Source organism: Bactrocera oleae, chromosome 3 (genome assembly GCF_042242935.1).
Source record: "Bactrocera oleae isolate idBacOlea1 chromosome 3, idBacOlea1, whole genome shotgun sequence".
Classification (NCBI taxonomy): Eukaryota; Metazoa; Arthropoda; class Insecta; order Diptera; family Tephritidae; genus Bactrocera; species Bactrocera oleae.
Window position 1 is genome coordinate 67,711,767 of NC_091537.1, and position 20,677 is coordinate 67,732,443.

General features: G+C 32.0%; 1 protein-coding gene and 1 long non-coding RNA gene across 10 annotated transcripts in view; one reads left to right on the forward strand and one right to left on the reverse strand.

Annotated features, from left to right (window-relative positions):
* LOC138856276 (uncharacterized) overlaps nt 1–20,677 on the reverse strand; it is a 534,605-nt gene that overhangs the window by 421,471 nt on the left and 92,457 nt on the right. The gene's annotated exons all lie outside the window — the stretch shown is intronic.
* The window catches only part of Nckx30C (solute carrier family 24 member Nckx30C), a 287,587-nt gene that overhangs the window by 250,406 nt on the left and 16,504 nt on the right, over nt 1–20,677 (forward strand). For all 9 annotated transcript variants that reach the window (XM_036371000.2, XM_036370999.2, XM_036371006.2 and 6 more), the window contains 2 exons: nt 9,591–9,845; nt 10,032–10,168. In XM_036371000.2, the coding sequence (XP_036226893.2) occupies nt 9,591–9,845; nt 10,032–10,168 (392 nt within the window). The remainder of the gene's footprint in view (nt 1–9,590; nt 9,846–10,031; nt 10,169–20,677) is intronic.

Below are 20,677 nucleotides of genomic sequence, written 5' to 3' on the forward strand. Positions count from 1 at the left end.
ATGTGTATGTGTGTTTGGGGTAGTAGGGTAGTTTTAGGTATTTATGTACCGACTCTCGTCAAGAAATGTTTGTGCAGAAAGGTTCAATGGTTGTGGGATATACAATTCAATCAGTTTGATTTTCATTTCATAAGATTTATGAGTGGAAATTTTAAAAGTAGGCCATACAAACAGGCAGAGTGATACATATATTTACATGTGTGTGTGTCTGTGCGTTTTAATACCGAAAACGAGCTCAAGTCAGCCTAACAATTGACCTCTTCTATGTTGAGAAACTATATTTGCACAAACGCACATATATACACAGACATACATACGAAGGCGCCACGCTTGCTTTGCTTTTAACTGTTCACACTCAAAACTAAAGCAATCAATTTTCACATACTAAATACATATGTAGAAACCTTTTGACCAAGCAGCCACTTGATAAATGCTTCACATATCGAACATTGACAACCTGAGAGCCTTCTGGCTTACTAAAGTAAAAAACTATAAATTTTTCTATAAAAACAAGAAAAACACTTTCACGGCTGTACCGAAGCTATAATAACACTAACAGGCGCATTTCTCATAACATAAAAAGTTATAAAAAGATCTGTACCCCGGTTTTTTTCCACTCAGACGATATCTTCTCAAATAAAAAAGTTTTCCATATAATAACTTGAAGTTTTTATTGGAGCTATATGCTATATTGGTTCGATCTAAGTAACATCTTCGGAGTTTATACTGTTGTCTTGGACAATAATCTATACCGATGATCGTGAAGATATTTTACCAAATAAAAAAGTTTTCCTTACAAGAACGTGATTTTTATCAGTCGGTTTATATGGCAGCAATATGCTATTGTAGTCCGATCTGAAACTTTTTTTTGGAGATTGTAAATGTGATATAATTTTCCCAAACTTCGTGAAGATATCTCGTCAAGTAAAAAAGTTCTCCATATAAGCACTTGATTTCGACTTATTGTCCGCATATACTACATGAGCATTCAAAATATTATATTACATCACACATTGTATACACTTTATATGTAAACACATTAGTTCATTGGTATGCTTACGCTATTTCTGAGAAAATCTGTGAAAGCCAATGAATTTCAATTCATTGGGGGAAAATTAAGTTAAAATCTGCTGCAAAACATTTTCTTACTTCTGTATGCAAATACAGGAAACTGTGTGGGGAATTTATAAAATTTATGGCACTTTATCACACCCTCAAGGGACGCTGCTGAACGGGTTAACCGGTGTACGACTGTAGGTATGTGTGTATAAATTTCAATAAATGGCAGCTTGAAGATAAATGTACTGAAAAGCATTGATACAAAAGCACCTCAACGGTGTGTTAATTGTAGGAAACGGAAATAGATTACATTGGAATCTTTGTAATTGATAATTGATTTAAAGCTAATAATTGAAAGTGGTAGTAAAAGCAATTAATAAATACCTTTGCTAGTAGGCTAAAGATGTGCAAAAGCAGCAGTTAAAATTTAACTATACAAAACACCGTTTTAAGCCATAAACAACGAGTAGAGTAGAGCATAAATATACACACTCAGGACTTTAAGCTTTTTAGAAGAAATTATAAGACACACCGTTATTTTTTCGATACCATTATATAAATTATTTCAAAATATTAAAAAAAAAACATTCTATAGATGGCGCTGTGGCCTCGACAACTTTAAAAATCATACTTCCAGCAGAGAATGTTAATGAATAGAGAAGGAGCAAATGTTAAATGAAATCTTTTTGAGTACTAATTTGCAATTCGAGATGAGGGAACATCGAAAAATATAACTTCATTCATTAACATTCTCTGGTCTAACTACACTATTACTGGACCAATATACAACTATACGCTGCCACAATTTACACCCTAGATGACGCTACTGTACTAACATTTCTTATTGACCGATTTTGCGGAAATTTAGAAATAATTTTCGTTCTTGAAAAACATCAACTTGAAATTATTTATTGTAAAATTTTACCGGTTTAGCATTGTATTAGATATTTTTAATCGTTATTAAAGTTCACAATATTCACTCACAACTTTACTCGCTAGATGGCTCCACCACCTAAATTTTTCAATAACCGCATATCGGATGCAATTCAAGGCTCAAATTCGAAAATATTTACTAATAACATAGCTTCTCTCAAACTGACCATTAAGTTTAAATTCGACGAGTCTAACTTTGGTTGCAAACAAATTAAAGTCTCTTTAACGGAATATATATATATATATATATATATATCTATAGAATACTTAATCTTTTAGACCTAAAAATTAAAAAAAAAGTGGTTGCTGAATAAAATAATATCACTTACGAGAAGAATTAAATATGCCTGTATGCAATGTTCCTTAAAAAGGTTTCTTTTCACAATTATCTAAAGGCAGGAACGTGTTTTAAATGAAACATTATACATAAACCAGATATAAAAAAAATTTTGAATCATTTTCGTGAGTTTTCATTTATTTAGGATCCGGAACGTTTTGAAAACGAAACCGAATACGAAAAGTAGACATAAGCCATTTAAGCCATTTTTGTGAGTTTAATAACAAATTTAATTTTTTAGCGCAAGGAACGAAATGAAAGTCGAATGCTAGTCCCGTTAATACAGTTATACTTATAATAATAACCCAACGATTATCCTCCTCCCGCCCAACCGACGCGAGGGGCGCAATCCGCATACGTGCGGAATTAGCCGAGTCAGAAAAGGCAAGAGAGTTTTTTAAGTGTTGAGATCTAAAACTGCCCAGCTACAGAAATAAATTTCAACAGCTAAGATCTGTGTATATAACATCCGTATGCTTATGTTTTCTAAAATCCAATGATACATGGTTTACAAATTCAAGTAAGTTTGTTATAGTCGAATTCCCCTTACGAAATCCATGCTGAGATGAGGAAATTAACGGAGAAATCGAAAAGGTTATATGGTCAGTGATGATAGCTTCATAAAGTATAACTGATAGTTTTGCGATACCTCTATAGTTTTCAATGTTGGATCTAAATCCACTTTTATGCAAAGGGATTATAAATGACTGTTTCCATATTGAAGAAAATATACCGTGTTTAAGAGAGGAATTAAATATCCTTGTCAAAGGCAAGTAAATATATTTGGCACTATTTTTTAGAAAGCATGAGGGTATCATGTCTGGGCCATAACTAAAAGATGGTTTTAACTTATTTAAATTAAGTAGGACGTCTTCTTCAGAAATAATTGGAGCGTTAATTAAAGTTAAAAATTAAACTTATCGTTTTTTAAAGTTTTTGAGCCGCATAATGTTTCAACAGCACTTCAAAAAATATTTTGTGAATTTCACAAGATTAAATCTTGAAACGAAATAAAAATGGAACACATGGTTGAAATTATACACAAATATCACAGTATATTTAAAAGGTTTTATTTCACAAAGCTCAATACAAAAAAATACATATGACCATACATATGTACATCTGTACGAGTATGTACTTATGTATGTTCATTAGGTAGAGCCAAACACCTACCTAGTGTATTCATCGGTTGAAATAAACCTATATACAGATAAAAACGTATCCCGCAAAAGAAAAACTGTACCTTAATTTTAAAAGGTGTCGGTGATAATTCATATTTTCCCATATAAATAACAGTAAAACAAAAAATCTGTTTTCATTAATTACCCTTGAACCGTTCAGGATAAACCTTTTTACAAATTTTTGTACAATATGAAATTTGCTAAAAAAATCTGCCTTTTAAATTCAAAAATTCGTAGAACATCTAAAAGCTTTAAAAAGTGGAAATAGTAATAGCTACCAATTTCTCCAGGAAAGAAATATCAAAAAAAGTTGAAACGAAATGGATATAAAACATTTGATTTTGAATGGACACTAATTAGACAAAGTGGTAATGAAACAAAATGGATGTGAAACATTTGATTTTGAAAATCTTTATTTATTCAAAAATGAGTGTGAGAAAACTTATTTACTTACTATTAATAATTGATAGTTAAATTAAAATTTCTGAACATTAATATATGAAACAAAATGGAATTGGAACTTCCAATATATTTATTATGAGGAACAAAGTAGAAATGGAATATTATTTTAGAAAAACACTAATGTACTCCAAACATTGAAATCTCAAAAAGTGTTTAGAATTTTACGATCAGTTAAATTAAAATTTCTTCATTTATTATATAATATAAAACAAAATGGAATTGGGACTTAATTTTCCCTTGTTTATAATTGTCTAAAAATACATTTTTAAACAAAAATCTAATAATATTATAAGGCGGGACAAAGTGGAAAGGGAACATTATTTTATAAACAGACAAATTTTGAGCATAGTGTAATCTAAAAGACTGTTTGAAAACTTCAAAATTTAACTCAAACTTTAAGTTTAAAAACTTCCTAATATAATTATATGAAACAAATGGAATTGGAACTTAATTTTTGTTTTATAGTTATATCTTAGAAATCACTTTTCCAATCAAGTTAAGCCAATTGAAGTACTAAAGTTTAAAAATAGCATGAAACCAGTACGAGAGGTAAACCTTTGTGCCCACAAAACAATGGCACTGAAATTCACCTTCACATCTGAGCAGAAATGCATAATGTCAAAAATACTACAGCGAGCACAAATGCTCACACACGCAAACACACTTACGCATATGATTGACAATGTTACCTGTTAACATATTCGAATGCAATGGCATGCCAGCGGCAACAACAGCGAGAGCGCACTTGTCACCAAGGAATTAGACAGGAGAAAACACATTTTTGAATGTCATCATAAGTGAAACGAAATTCGAATTCCGAGTGTTAGGCGCGGTTGGCGATGAAGCATTTACAGCAACATTTATGCGCACGTTAGCTATCGCTGCTGAAACTCGACATGGGACTTTACGTACTCGTACAAGCATAAATGCAAATGTTTGTATTGACGCATTATGAATGCACACACATAGAGATATACTGATATATGTTTTCTATACTAATGACCTTCGCGTCCGCATGCTCCTGACGTTGCCTTTGGCTAAATCGAGTTGCAGATTTGCGCCAAAAGACACTTAAGTAGCTTAAATTATTAAAATAGAATTTAAGTTGGCTAACAAAAAATGTCAAGTAAATAATAAAAATAAATTCGGTGCAGTTATGCTTCGTAGGTCTGCTGGAAAAATGTGGCAGGGTGGCAAATTGAAAATGTAACCGTTAAAAATGAAAATCTATGCCAAATTTCGTGATTATAATTTGTCAAGAAAAAAATTTTTCTACACAAGAGCTTGATTTCGTCCGATCAGTTTGTAACATATAGCAACTATATGCTGTAGTGGTCCGATCCAAACACAAGACACTAATCTACGCCGAATTTCGTGAGGATAATTCGTCCAATTAAAAACTTTTCTATACAAGAACTTGATTTTAATATGTTATTTTGTATGGCAGCTATATGATTTTGTGGCTCGATATCGGAGGTTCCGACAACTGAGTAGCTGCATGGGAAGAAAAGAACGTATGCAGACTTTTGGATAGATATTTCAAAAATATTTACGTTTTACAGAAAATATATTAAAAATTCGATAATATCAAAGTAATAAAAAAACATTACACATAAATTACCGAACTAATGGCCTTTTTAAACATTTCTTGACTCTAATTTAATTAAATAAAGAAATAAGAATTTTTTCATAATATTTAGGAAAATATGCCTCTCTATGCCAAAAAATGCAAGTTATGTGACCATAATAAATCCATAATTAGAATTTTGCAAGCCGTTAAACAACTCTTAAACAACAAATCTTAAAATTTTAAAGAGTAGCATGTAATAGTTCTTTTAAATCACTCGTAATTTTACTTAGAGCGCTTAAAATTTTGCAATGATCCGCAGAACTTCAGCCTTATAACCAGTAATGATATTTTACGCTCTGAATGTCTCTCAGACCTTAATGAGGGAGTTAATTCAAAAATAATAATTTTATAATTATAGATACATACATATATCCTAATCCTTAACTATTCACTAAGCTAACAAAGGCCCCACCCATTGAGGTTTACCCATACAAAATATTATATATATATATAAATAATGTCCAACAACAAATTTGGAATAAATATTGCATATCGAAATATACACAACGAAAGTTACGAATACGCCCTGCCCTGCTTCACAAAGCCACCAAGTTACGTATACGCCGTGTATGTTCATATTCGTATTGTTTCGAAATTTTGTCAGCTGTATTATTCTACTAAAGTCTTCGAATAGATGGCAACTAATGCAAATAATATTAAAACTTTTGCATTGTCATAATGCGTCAGCGACAACAAAAGCAGCACTGAAAGCGTAGATTCACCACAACGATAGCAAATACTTTGTGGCCTGTGAATCACTGTGTTAAATTGAAATATCAAGAAAAAAAGAAAGATCTTTAAGCGCTCATGCTGAATGCACTCAATTGTGAAAATTTGTATGATTTCCACTGCATTTGTGCGCCATTCGAGTGTGAAGGATAATAATGTGGCAGCACCAGACGTTGCAGCCGGCCCCAAATGCGCTTAAGCTGATGTCCTTCATTAGTGGGCAATCAGTTGACTATATTTTTAGCTATTTTAATCTTCAATGGAATGAAGTTTACTTTCTGCTGCGCAGCTATTTTTTATTTGTTTTGGATGCTTAGTAAAACTTTGAGAATTGTCGAAATTTGGAAGTATGTTCTTTAGGTATTTATTGCTAATACCAAAGTTAGGGGTGAGATTAGCATAAAACTTTAGGAGTACACTGTGCTTATAGGAAATTTATTGATTGTAAACCGATAAAATTTAATTTCAACTTTTGATGTACCATGAAAAGAAAGCGTATACGCTTGTAAAGGTTTAATTAGGTGTGAATATGTTGTAAAATTATTTTTTATCAAAAAAACTATATATACATAAATATTTATTCGAAATAAAAATATGAGATTTAAAAAAAATATGTACCTATATTTAATATATTTTTATACATAAAAAAATATTTCGCTTCATCACAATTTTTTACGAATCTTCATTATATTTAAAAATAATATATTTTTACATAACAAACATATTTCGATTTTACTAAAAAAAAAAAAAATAAAATAAAATATATTAATAAAAATAATTTTAGAAAATTATATACATATATAAGAATTTAAAAAAATAGATTGTTTTTATATAGAAAATTTAAAAAAAAAGATTTAAAAAAATAGTTTATTATGATTAACATGTATGGATTTATATAAAAAAACTTGTTTCGATTCCATTATAAATATTTTACAAATATTCATTGTAATTGAAATGAATATATGTATTACGAATAAAAAAACAACATATTTCGATTTTTTTTAATTTATAAAAAAAGATTATATGTAAAAAAATATAAAAAAAGATGTATATGCACAATTGTTTTTTTAACATATTTAAATTTGAATTGGTAATTGTTTTTACTATTTTTTTTTTTGCAATAACAAAAATTTCACTTTTTAAAATGTAAATATAAATATTTTATGCTTGCTTTATTGCTATTAACCACTTATATTCATACTCAGCATGATCACACAGCTTTCATCAGCACTGGCATGCATTCAGTCACTTTTCACCCACTCTCTAAAATCCAACTAATCAAAACTATAATCCAAAATTTTATAATATTGTATTAAACTGAAAAAACTCTCTTAGGTGACACAAGTTTATAAATTGGAATAATGTTAAATTACTATCTAAACATTAGAAAATAAAATATTATAAACTGATAAAAATTTGTTTATTACAAACAAAAAAATTTTATTAAATATTAAAAAAAAAATTTAGTTAATCATGCATAATTTCGAAAATATTAAAATATATAGATAATAATAAAAATATTAAAAAGTTGTAAATTACTTGTTGGAACTTTAAATATACAAAGTTATTGTAGTTATATATATTAGAGCAAACAACCCGACTGTTTAGTGAAAATTTACAATTTTAAAATATTTTCTTTTTTATCAAAGTATTCACAAAATTTCGTAAAATTTTTAAAAAAATTTTAAAAATTCCTAAAATAAATCCTAAATTAAAAAAAAAAAATTGTTAAATACCTAAAAAATTAAAAAAAAAAAAAAAAAGTTCAAGAAATAACCCAATAACATTAAAAAAAAAAATCGCGTAACACAACTAAAAATTATTAAAAAATTAGATAAAACTAAATTTTTATATAAATTTCTTTTTTATTTCTTCTGAGCAAAAGTGTAAGCAAAGCAAAAACATATTGGCTAGAAGTTTTAAAATTAAGAAAATAAAAATTAATTAACTTGATGGTAAAATATGTTAACAAAATAAAAGAAAATATTTATTAGGCCTTAAAAATAAAAAATGTACCCTGAAAATTTAGTTAGCCACAACCTTGTCAAATGTAATACTATGTTTCTAAATTAATTAGTAGTATATACAAAACATTTTTCGTTAATATCTACTAAATCACAAACATTCTATCGCTTTATATAACATTTAAGTAATTTAATAACACATAAAAAAATTTACATACTTTTACAAACCCCAATATTTTTTATATCACATGAGTTCAGTGAAAATATAAATAAAATTTCTTTTATGGAAAAAAAATTTAATTGAGGCTTTTATATACAATAAATTTCAATTTTCAATTTTTTTTTTGTTTAAATTTGAAAATTAATATTAAAAACTAATATTTACTTTTTCACTATTTTATTTTACTTTAAAATTCTTGTGAATTTTTTTTTTTAAATTTGTGAAAGAAATTTAAAATTAAACAAGAAACATTTGATTTTATAACTTATTTTCAGAATTAAGAGTATAATCAGAAATTATAACTCAAACATTTTTTTTCAAAATTTTGATTTTATTTAATACAGAATTTTTGTAAATTAAACTATTTTTGAGGTGATCAAGCAGAGAAAAAGATGCATAGAAAATATTTTTTCAATAATTTGAAAAATTTGTCTTCCAAAACCTTAGAATTTTTTTTATAAAATTTTTTGTTTATAAAATAGCAATTAGCAATTTTCACTGAACTCTTTTTATTTAAATATGATAATATTCACTGCGCAACCATTTTGAAAACATTTTTCAAATCTTTTTTTCTCAAAATAATTGTTATAAATAATTTTTGAATGAAAAAAAGATTGTTTTTATCAAATTTCATATTTCACAAAACTTCATTTACTGCATTTTGTATAAACGATTTATATTCTTTATAAATATAAATACAAATTTCATACATTTATAACAAAATTTTGCCAAAATTAACCAAATTAAGATCCTTTTGTAAATTTATTAAAAACCATATTTAAATTAAATGCTTACTAATATATACATATATATATATAACAAAGTTATATTTAACGTTTATTAATACCGAAAAACTTTCAAAATAACAGCTACTAATAAATTTGTATCTTCATTTACACCTCTTCTCCCTTAACCAACAAAAAATTACCCTTCGCCAAAAATACTCCCAACCCACCACTCAAAAAAAACACAAATACCAAAATACCCAACTCACACACACACAAACACAAAATAAAATTTTTTTAAATTAAAACCACAACAAAATCACACACCAAATTGAAACTGAAAAATTTAGGCCAATGAAATTGAAGACGAGCCGGAACCATTGAGCATGGCTTGGCCCGATACTGCCCGCAAACGTCTTACCTATATAATGGTGGCACCACTGCTAATACCCATGTGGCTGACGTTGCCCGATACGCGAACACCGCGCGGCAAGAAATACTACCCGGTCACGTTCATTGGCTCGATACTATGGATTGCTGCCTTCTCGTATCTGATGGTGTGGTGGGCGAACGTAGCCGGCGATACGGCACGCATACCACCCGAGGTGAGTTGTGAGGAAGCACACGTACATATACCCATACTTCTATGGCTGTGTAAGTGTGATGTGGATCATCCTTTGTTGTTTTTACAATTCTACTTTTTTTACTTTTATCTTCCTACATCATCTCATTACTATTTATTATTTACTAACTGTTTTTTTCCTATTCGACACACCCACTGCTTTGTCCAGGTTATGGGTTTGACCTTCCTCGCTGCTGGCACATCAATACCCGATTTGATAACATCGGTAATCGTGGCGCGTAAGGGATTCGGTGATATGGCGGTTTCCAGTTCAGTGGGTAGCAATATTTTCGACGTCACTGTAGGGTAAGTAACCATTTTTGATAGAAACATATTTGTAAGTGATTTTAATGAATTATGCCGAGTAAATATTATATTTTGCTGTCTCTAATTATTGGACTTCGATGCTGAGTCAGGATGAGGTGTTAATTTTTGATCTGCATGACAAAAAAAGGCTCTGGCTTTTGTCAAAGTTATTAGTTAAAATCGAAAATTTTTAAGTAATGATTATCCTCATAAAATTAGGGCAATCGCTCAGCTTCAAACGATTTTTGGGTATTTCTAAACTTCGCTTTTCAAAAGTTTAATATACTAGAACTATTTAGTTTTGAGCGTAATCTGACAGAAATTGAAATAATTAACAGATTTTTTAAACTTAACGAGCTCGTTAAGAACGATTCTTTGTTCGGAAGCTAACCAGAGAATAGCCTGAAATATTAAGTAGGACTCGATAATCACTGAGTTGGGCTCAATGTGATTTATTTCTATCTACTGGCGAATAGTTTGGAGCTTTTAACATTTCATAATACCTTCTCTAAAGGTCTTCCAATCTTACTGCAACCAAAGTCGAATCCGAACCTGCTACAACACGGATTACTAAATTACAATTTAAACCATCCAATTTCGAATCAAAAGAGAAAATCTTTTGAAAATAATTATTTTTCTTTTTTTGTTTTCGTAGGGAAAATCTTCAAAAGATACTGCCAATATAAACTTACAGCATGCACGATTTATATTTCTTGCTAAAGGTTTACCTCCTTCGGGACAACGCCCAGAAAGTATTATCTAACAATGCTAAACTTGTGAAACAGTACACGTTCCAAACCTTAACTCCGGCTGCTATAGCTTTTATTTTATTTTATTTTTTGTATTTTTTAGAAATTAGTTAATATAAATTTGTAAAAAACTGGACCTCCTGAAAACCCAACGACGATAAAAAGTCTATTTCAATCGTTGCTTGATCTGACATTGACTTGAATATCGAACATTTTCATTAGAAATATGATTTATTCTTCTTTGACATGACTTCTAGTATCAGAATTTGAATAGTCAAAACAGTCCAATTTGATCCTTCTGGGAGTTTCCGATTTGTGCATTTGAATTTATACATATACGAGTATATTATTCCCAGTCCATACTATTCTAATTTCGCTCTCCTCCTCAAATTAATAATAAACAAAAATCTTAGGGTACTAACCTTAGTTAGAAGACTATCAAAGTTTCATGACATCATCTAAACTTTCTTAAGTAAATTAATAGAATTGCACTATTAAATAGTATTCCTCTTACCGTTTTGGCCAGATTTGGACTACAGCGACCAGTTACCCTTTTCCAGGTAGCTCGCTCGGAAAATATTTTACTCAAATGAGGAAGTCAAGATGGAAACAAACTCTTGTTTTAGAAAACACAATATTGAAACGGTTTCGAAATGTTGGAGGACCGTTAAAACAAATGCATTACTCTAAAAGGAGATTATGTCGGATAATGAAGCCATATTTTCTATCCCGAGCGTGCCTTCACTGTTATACCAAGCACAAAAGCTAAAGAGACCTATTAACATGACAGTTAGGCCTACTTGGCTCGAAACGAACCCGCATTTAATGTGAATAAGGACTGTCAATGCGGTAGCTTTTCTTAAAATTATTCAGAGAATGTTTTCCTGCGACCGAAACAACAGTAACAATTATAATTGAAGGGCCCTAACAATTATTTTTTTTTTTCTTCTAATAATCAAAACAACAACAGATTTACACTTTTTTAAATATATGGAATTTGGCTGTTTCAAACGATTATAGATCTTTAAGATCAAAATTTTTGAAAATATATTTAAATAGAAACTTTCTTCTTTACTTTTAATGGGCGATTTATCTGTTTCGCGGAGTAAAATGAGGTTCTAATAGTGTACAAAGGGTTTTTTGATATCAAAAATACACTATAAGGATTGGCCGAATCATAAACGTCATTAAACAAAAAAAACACGTTAAGTTCGGCTGCACCGATCAAAATTAGTTATGTCTGAGATTGATAACACGTAGTAGAACTGACAAAAAATTAATTTACGATGTTTTCTCTCTGACATGGCTCAGAACCGTGTTAAATAATGACGTCGTTTTAGTGTTGTTACCGTTCTTCGATGCAGAGTATATTCTCTATATACCTCACCATTGACTCTTTCTTATATTAAATGAATCCCTTTTACTTTATTACTAAAAAAATATCCCCAGACCATCCTGCTGATTGGCTAGCGTACTGTGGTTTGTAGACATTCTCCCCTGAACCATTCGCCTGACCTTCTCCATACATGGTGGATACAATCTGTCCCAAAGATTTTAAAATTGGATTCACTCGAGAAAATTACGGCACGTCACTGCCCCATCGACTAATTTTCATGCTCCTTTATCCATATATGCCACTATTTCCTTATTCGTTGGCTCAAAAAACTTTTTTTCCAGGACGTCGGCCATGGAATACTGCCTCTCTGAGCCTGCGGCGAACTAGTACTCCTGTCGTATCACTAAGGTCCTTTTTAATGTTTTACTAAGAATTTAAAGCGATCCAGTAGACGAGATCGTCGGATGAGCCCGTACTGGGCGACTGCCGTCTTTTGGACTCTTCCACACTCTTTTTCGGGCAAAAGAACCCATCTCCCGAAATTGTTTGATGAAATCTGTACAGTAGTCTGGCAGAGTCACACAGTGTCCGATATTTGTCTGAAGCTTTGATTATGATGTGGTAAGACTATTATTTGCCTTTTAGTGACGTTCATTTGCCGCCGTCTTGACATGCTTTTTATATAACTGCACTTTCCCAAAAAAAACAAACAAAAATTGAGGGACTAGTTGGCGTACTTACAAACATACGGGTGTCTCTAAGGTTTCTTCTGTATAACACCCTGTTCAGGATATAAAATGTTTCCTGGTAGAATTCTAGATTCTATATCGACCACCTATTTCAGCCTACAATGTGACTTAGCTGCCAATGCGGTAGCAATCAGATATCTTCTTTTTTTTATTTGCATATTTCAAGCATTAATTTTCAAAATTTTTGGCAACTAATGCTAATAAATCGCACTAAAGAATAAAATTTTGAAAAATTTTGTCCAAAACCAAATCCACAGCAACTGCGTTCAGAGCTTTACACATATGGCTTATCGCTTGAAAGCAAAAAAAGACACTTTGACAGAAATAAGCCGCAAAATTTAAGCCTTGTTAAACCTTGTAACCACTCAGCACTTAACCTTAACTTGATGTGCACATATAACTGCTACTTATAAACACACGTGTCTATATACACATGTGCATGAGCAGTTAGAGCGCACACCTACGTCAATTTAACTTTCGAGAGCTGAGCGTATGAAAAAGCCAGCCAGGAAAATTCACAAAAAAACCATAAATGTGGAACAATTGAAAGAACTTAAAACCTTACTTATAAGAATACAAGCATTAATGTACAATATGTACATATAAATATGTATATTTATATATGTGTTTGTGTGTGTTGGTGTACCGTTAAGCTGCAGCCAGCACAGTTAAGTCTCACAAACACTCATTAATACGCCATTCAACATTTGAAATGACATTGAATAATGAAAAAGTTCACAGGCCATACGAAATGTGCACACACACACACACACACCACTGTAGCCAGTCAAAAAAAGAAAAAACACTCGGGTATAGCGTGTGTTGTGAGTGAATGCATGTGGCTGGAATGTACATGGGTGCACTTATTTCTGCTCGTATAACCGAAATGTCAGTCAGTCGACAACAGAAGCAATCATGCATACACCCACACACATATCACAAGCGCCAACACACACATATAGAACATATGTGACTCGCGTGTACTGGCATATGTTCGAGACAAGCACAATCAGTGAGACAGTGACAAGTTGAGGTACATCAATTTTTAACAAAGTATCACAAATCTGTTCTAAAGCCGACCTATTCGCGTGCTTACGCATACACAGACACACACACACATGCAAATTGGTAGTTGAATTTGTGCAAAGCTCACACAAGCAGTCAAGCTTTTGCCCACAAAAATGCCTCTATTTCAATGACATTTTCTACATCAACTCAACTCACACACACATATAGACTCACACATACACATATATATCCTCATGCATATACTCACAAACACTAAGGCTCATATGCCGTTACTCAACGCGCCCTGTGCACCTGAGACGGGCTACTAGACCGTATGTCTAGTTAAGCCTTGTAATAAAAAACGTATAAATTGCCGCTTAACAACAAAAACAACCACTACTACGACAGTAATGAAAGGTAAAACTAGACCTATACACTCAAATGCATACCGCGAAATTGTGTGAGGACATGAGTAGCAGCACATACTAGTATGGGATGGTGTGGTGAAATTTGAATGCAAACATTAATGGCGGCGTTGTATGGCAATTCATTCAAGACAGCGGTAAGTTACTACCTAAAAAGCTAGAAAATTGTTAAATTGTTAAAATTAAACATTTTAACAAGAAAAGCAGTTTTTCTTTCGGGTTATTTAGGTCAGTTAGTAAGTACACTACGTTAACGCTATGTAATATATATCTCTAAATTTTCAAATTTCATTTCATTTTTTAATTCTACACACCAGTACAAAACTTGGAGTTTACCAATAAAATTTTCTCTTAATTGTCATTCACTCCTCAAATTACTTACAACTTTATTCTAACACGATAAACTCATGTTTAACAGTAAACACTGCTTACAAACATGAAGTGTCTTCTTGAAGTAAACTCAATAACTCGCACACCTTCGCAAACTACCTTCAACTTAGCCTCATTATATCATACTTTAACACAACAAAGTCGTGTTTAAACTTAAGCACTGTTCGAAACCATGAAATATATTGTTATAGTAGTTTAACATTAAACACCACTTACAAACTCCGAGTTTGCCAAACAAAAAATTCTCTTAATTGTCATCCACACGCAAACTACTTTTAACTTAACCTCACTACACTTACGTCATAAACTCGTGTTTAACATTTAACTCTGCTTATTTACTCTTAACTATTGTTTTCTAGAAAATGAAGAAACAATAATTAAAACTCCAAATTTTGACGCATTGTCGACTGTTTTTAGATTTTAGACCAAATTATTTGATAAGCTTTTTTATCTCAAATTTGACCCGCACTGGCGAAAAAACTACATTCACATTTCTAATACAAATCTTTATTTTTCTCTTTAAAGTAGACTCCAGAACCTTTACAAGTATACCAACTCTTAATTAAATTTTCCATACACTTATTATAAGCCTCAGCGAATTTTGATTTTTCTCGTTTCGGTTCGGCACATTTGTGGAGTGTCATTCCCTAGATTGTTGGACAGTTTCGTTGATGTATGAGTACGTACGTTTCGTCATCAGTAATGAGGCATTTGATGAATGTAGGGTCTTCAGCTACGTTGTCAAGCATCCCTTTTGCGACTTTTATTCGATTCAAGTCTAGCATTGTCCGCTCCATACCCAAAACATTAACCAAAATGTGTTGAGTCGATTCATAAGGAATTTTGAGATCCTCTGCCATCTCTCTGCTGCCAATACGACTTTTAAGCCCTGTTTCTTTAACTTTTAATTGTTACAGTCATTAACAGAGAATGCTTTGTACCACTCAAATGCTTGTGTTCGTGACAAAGTAGACTCTCCAAAACACTTCTTCAACATTTTCAACCAGTCAAATTGGATCAGATGATACATAGACTCATTTGAATTCGATAGTTACAGTAACAAAACAAAAATGATACCATTATCTATGTATAGCAATGTATCTATAAATAGATGATGAAATCTAAGTCAGAGAGAACTTTAACTTTGTTTCAGCGTCCTTCGGGCACCCTACCTGATTCAGTCAATGAAAAAGTGGTGCTCCTTAGAAAGCTTTTTGATGAGGACTTGGCCAAAATCAACATTGCCAGGCCACGACTCTCTATTTCAGCATCGGAACCTTTACCTGTTTATTCAATGAAGCCGAAACCGATATTGTCGTACTCTTCTGACTCCTTCTTTTTCTCTTCTTCTCTATGGATATTGACCATGCTGCAATTCCTTTCCTGCAACTGTTCCATAAACAAATGGTCTCTAATTAATCTAGTAATAAAGGCTTTACTATTAGCTCTGCATGCCATCCCTAACTAATAGAGCATCCTTAAATTCAAAACACGTAACTAAGGAAGACTACACTGGGTCGTCAAGAAGGCAGCAGAATTTCAACGGTTAGACTTTTTGCTACAATTGTTTTTTCCTTGTTTTTCCTTTTCACTAATCCGTTGGAAAATTGCACGTGCATATATTTACCATTACTTAAGACAACTATTTTTATTTTTCACCAAGTTAAAAAGTGTACAGAAGTTTATTACTATGTTATAAGTCGCCATAAGAGACTAAGTAAACCAAACCACAGAAGAGAAAAGAATACCAAAACTTTTCTTTCAACACACAAAACTCACACGGTTAATGTAAAGAAACCGCATAAGCTCACATATGCAAATTTTGCATATATACTTGTACAAACATTTTATCCTTAGAATAAAGAAAAGCACAATTTTAACTTTTGTGCTCCGTCAAGCATTGGTGGAAGGAAGTGGTAAATGTGAGTGCAACGATACAACAGAGCCCTTGTCGACATGCGAGTTAAGCTGGCGGGAGGGCAGAGAGGATGAGAAAAGCCGTGTACTTCTTGCAAAGTAATGCTAGCTAATATACAAAGAAGAGTAGAAAACAAAACAAAAATTATGCATATTGTTTGCAACACGTTATGGAGATAGCAAACTAGTTTGCAGATGGCGCCAGAAAGTATGCATTTGATGGGTCTACATAAATGAAAAAGAAAAATGTGTTAGTGCAAAGTTTATCTGTTGCGGATATTGCACAGCGGCAAGGTTAGGTTATGTTAAGGTGGCGACCACAGGCAGCACAATGTTCGAGTTGCCGATATTCCGACAACAGTCACTAGTCAGCTGTCACTAGTAGTCACAAGCCTTCTGACTTTAGTGTCGCAAGTAAGATGACAAGAAGCAACACTAGACTGAGTCCAATTCGTAAGAGGCTTAGATTTAGATTTATAACATAAATTATTATTCATTGCATTAGACCTTTTGAGAAGCTTTAAAGTTTTAGGCTGTACAAAATGATTTCTTAAGCAATAAATACAAATATTCCTCATTCTTCTCTTTTTCTTTCAAACATTTTTAAAGAATACTACGCCCGGTGCGTGCTTCGTTACGTATAAAGTGAAATAAAATAAAAATTTAATTGGAATTTTATTAGTTGCTATCTATTTTAAGACTTAATTCAAAACATTTTTATAAACACAATTTTTTGTTTTTCCATTTTGAGCGTGAATAAACAAACGGCTGGGCGTAACGACTCAGGAACAGGCCATGTGAAGAACGTGATTCCTCCAAATTCACACCACAAACGTGAAGTGTTTGCCATTGTTGATGGGCATCGCATATGACAAACGCACAGGAGATTGTAATTGTTTGAACTCAAATGCCATATCAGTTAGAATTATAGGGATACGCTGTATCAAAGAACCAACTGTCAGATTCAAGCAAAGCGGTGGCATACCAGCTAGTTCCAATGAATTTCAAAATTTAATTTCATAATTCATTGCCTCATCTTGATTCATAACACTATCAATTGATTAATGTGCCTTAACCACACCTGGCAGTTTCGCTTGAATATCAAAATTAATGGCATGTATGAATGTTCTGCGGTGCTAAAATGGCGCCTTCTCTCAACCAATTACGATTTCTGTAATTCTGTATAATATTCGAAAAAACACATTCAATCAATTCATCTATCGATTGCGCAATTGTACATAAATTGTTCCGTACAGCGATCAATCCGTTGGTACTGCCGAATTGTATTATGCTATCACCAATTTCTAAGTTTTAAAAACTCATGGGCAGCTGGATTATTTTGTAGGTGACTACGCATATTAATGTTCAGTGTCAATTTTTGTACATATCTCCAAAGAACTGTTGACTTCAAACAAGCATTTATTTCATCAGCAGAAGTTAAATTCTTCTAGCGATTTTTTATTCGCCATTGTACACTCATCCCATAAAATAATTGGCGTTAATCGCAGAACTTTTGCCATAACGGAATTTCTCGAAATATTGAAAGTTGGAGTTTCAATCACCTGTACATTCAATGGCAATTTTAATTTAAATAATGTATCAGCAATTCCCGTAGATGCAAGTGTCAATGCAATTTTCTGTTCCGATCGAATAGTCGCTAAAATCAATGATACTTCTATAACGAACGTTTTGCCTGTACCAATATAATCCTCCTGCATTATTGGAAACGGTTGCATTATTGTGTCATATACATGTTTTTGCTGAATATTCAATTTGATTATATTCGATTGTACAAATAAATGCAAATTATTAGAATTGAATTCCTGCTCACGTTGCAATTCACGACCAAACAAATCATGCCTCTCACGATTTGGTGCGGTCATACCCAATTGTACCAGTGCTTTATTTGCAATCGTTAGGCACATATCTTCAATTATTATCAAATCGATAACGTTTTATCAGCTGAAATTTCTGACAATACATGCGGATCGTTTCACCTGGAAAGTTAGCCGCATCACAATGTGGACATATTGCGTCCATTATTCCAATGTATCCGTACATACTATAATCAATCTGACTGTTGTAATTAAAATCAGCACACATCATTTCAGTGATCGCCGTGCAAGTACAGGCACAGGGTCAACAGATCGTTGCGATGCATTAGCTGGTTTTTTCTTCATATAAAAAAGAATAAATCAAGTTAAAAACAAATTGCTACATTAATACCGGTGTATTAGTATTCATACATGTGCTTATGTGTGTGAATGGAAATATATATGACTGCATACGTCAATGTATATAAAAATGTCATTAAATAATTAATTTTTAAATCGACGCTGTAATGAAACACCGACGGCTCAAGTCTCACAGTTTGTAAAAAGGCACTTAACAATATGTTTAAAAATATAAACACAAAGCAATAACTATCGCTGACAATTTGCTTTAATCGAAGCACGTTCAATATGAAATGACCACATGAATGACTTAACAACATGCTGCTGCTGTCAACACTAAAAAAAATTTCTATTTCACAGCAAAATCCACATTAACAAAATTATCCGCCATTTATTAAATTATTTTGTTACAAATAATGTGATACAAATGTGCAAACTTCGTACAAACCATCTACTAAATAGTCCGAACAAAGCCGTAACATTTGGTTTGGATAGGTGAGTCCGTTCTTCAGTTATAAAATTGCAACGAAATTGGCATTGATTTTTATATATTGTATAAATAGATAGATACCTCATACACTGACCGATATATTCGGCATAAGATTTATTAGAATAATGCAAATCATTATACGTAGTATTCTATATGGGAGTTTGGGTAATTCATGGACTAACTTCACAAATTTTCGGCATTAAACTATAGTGGATATCCAACGTTCAGTTAATTTTGCTAAAATATCTTACATATTGACCAATAGAAACGATATAAAGCAATGTGGAAGATTGAATATATTATATTACGTGCATACGTGTAGTATTGACTATTTTTGGCATTACTACATATTGCTAACAAAAAAAATTCTCTCTGAACTTCATTCAGATACCTCACATACCATCACAAATATATAAGGAGTAAGGTCAGCCGGATGTTTGAAAATTCTGATATTAGTTTTATGAGGTCTAGGACAAGTTTTCATCCAATTTAATACATTTTCGGCAGCAATATGCACCAAAAACGCGCTCTTTCAGTTTTATTAAGATAACTCACATATTTGCTGATGTACAAGGTACAATTCAAAAGTTCCAGGACTTTTTAAACAACGCGGCTTCTAGTAGCGCTCTCTGTCTGAAATTGTTATCCCTCAATTGTGTATTCTTCAGTGTTGTCGTGTAAAATTTATATAACAGCTGACTTGTATAACAGCTGAGATATCGCGCTACATGTGACATTACATTTGTAGTGTCGGTCGGAAAATGAGCATCGAACAAAGAGCCAACATTAAGTTTTGTTTTAAACTTGGTAAAACTTTTACCAAAACTCATCAAATAATGAAACAAGTTTATGGCGATGATTGTCTATCCCGTAGCCGTATTCACGAGTGGTTTAAACGTTTTCAAGAGGGACGGATGACTTGGAAGACGACGAACGTTCGGGCCGGCCAAAAGATGTTGTAAACGAAAAAAACAAGGAAATTGTGCGTGAATGTTATTAAAAAGAGCCGAAATCATCGTTTAAATATATGGAATCGGAATTATCAATATCCGCAGCGTCGATTTATCGTATTTTGACAGAAAATTTGGGCCTCAGAAAGGTTTGTGCTCGATTTGTCCCGCACACTTTGAAACAACACGAAAAATACCTCAGAATTCAACATTCAATTTGACCAAAATCGCATTCATATCATCAACCATTCACCCTATTCGCCTGATATGGCACCCTGCGGTTTTTATTTGTTCGGAAAACTACATTTGGCCTTGAAAGAA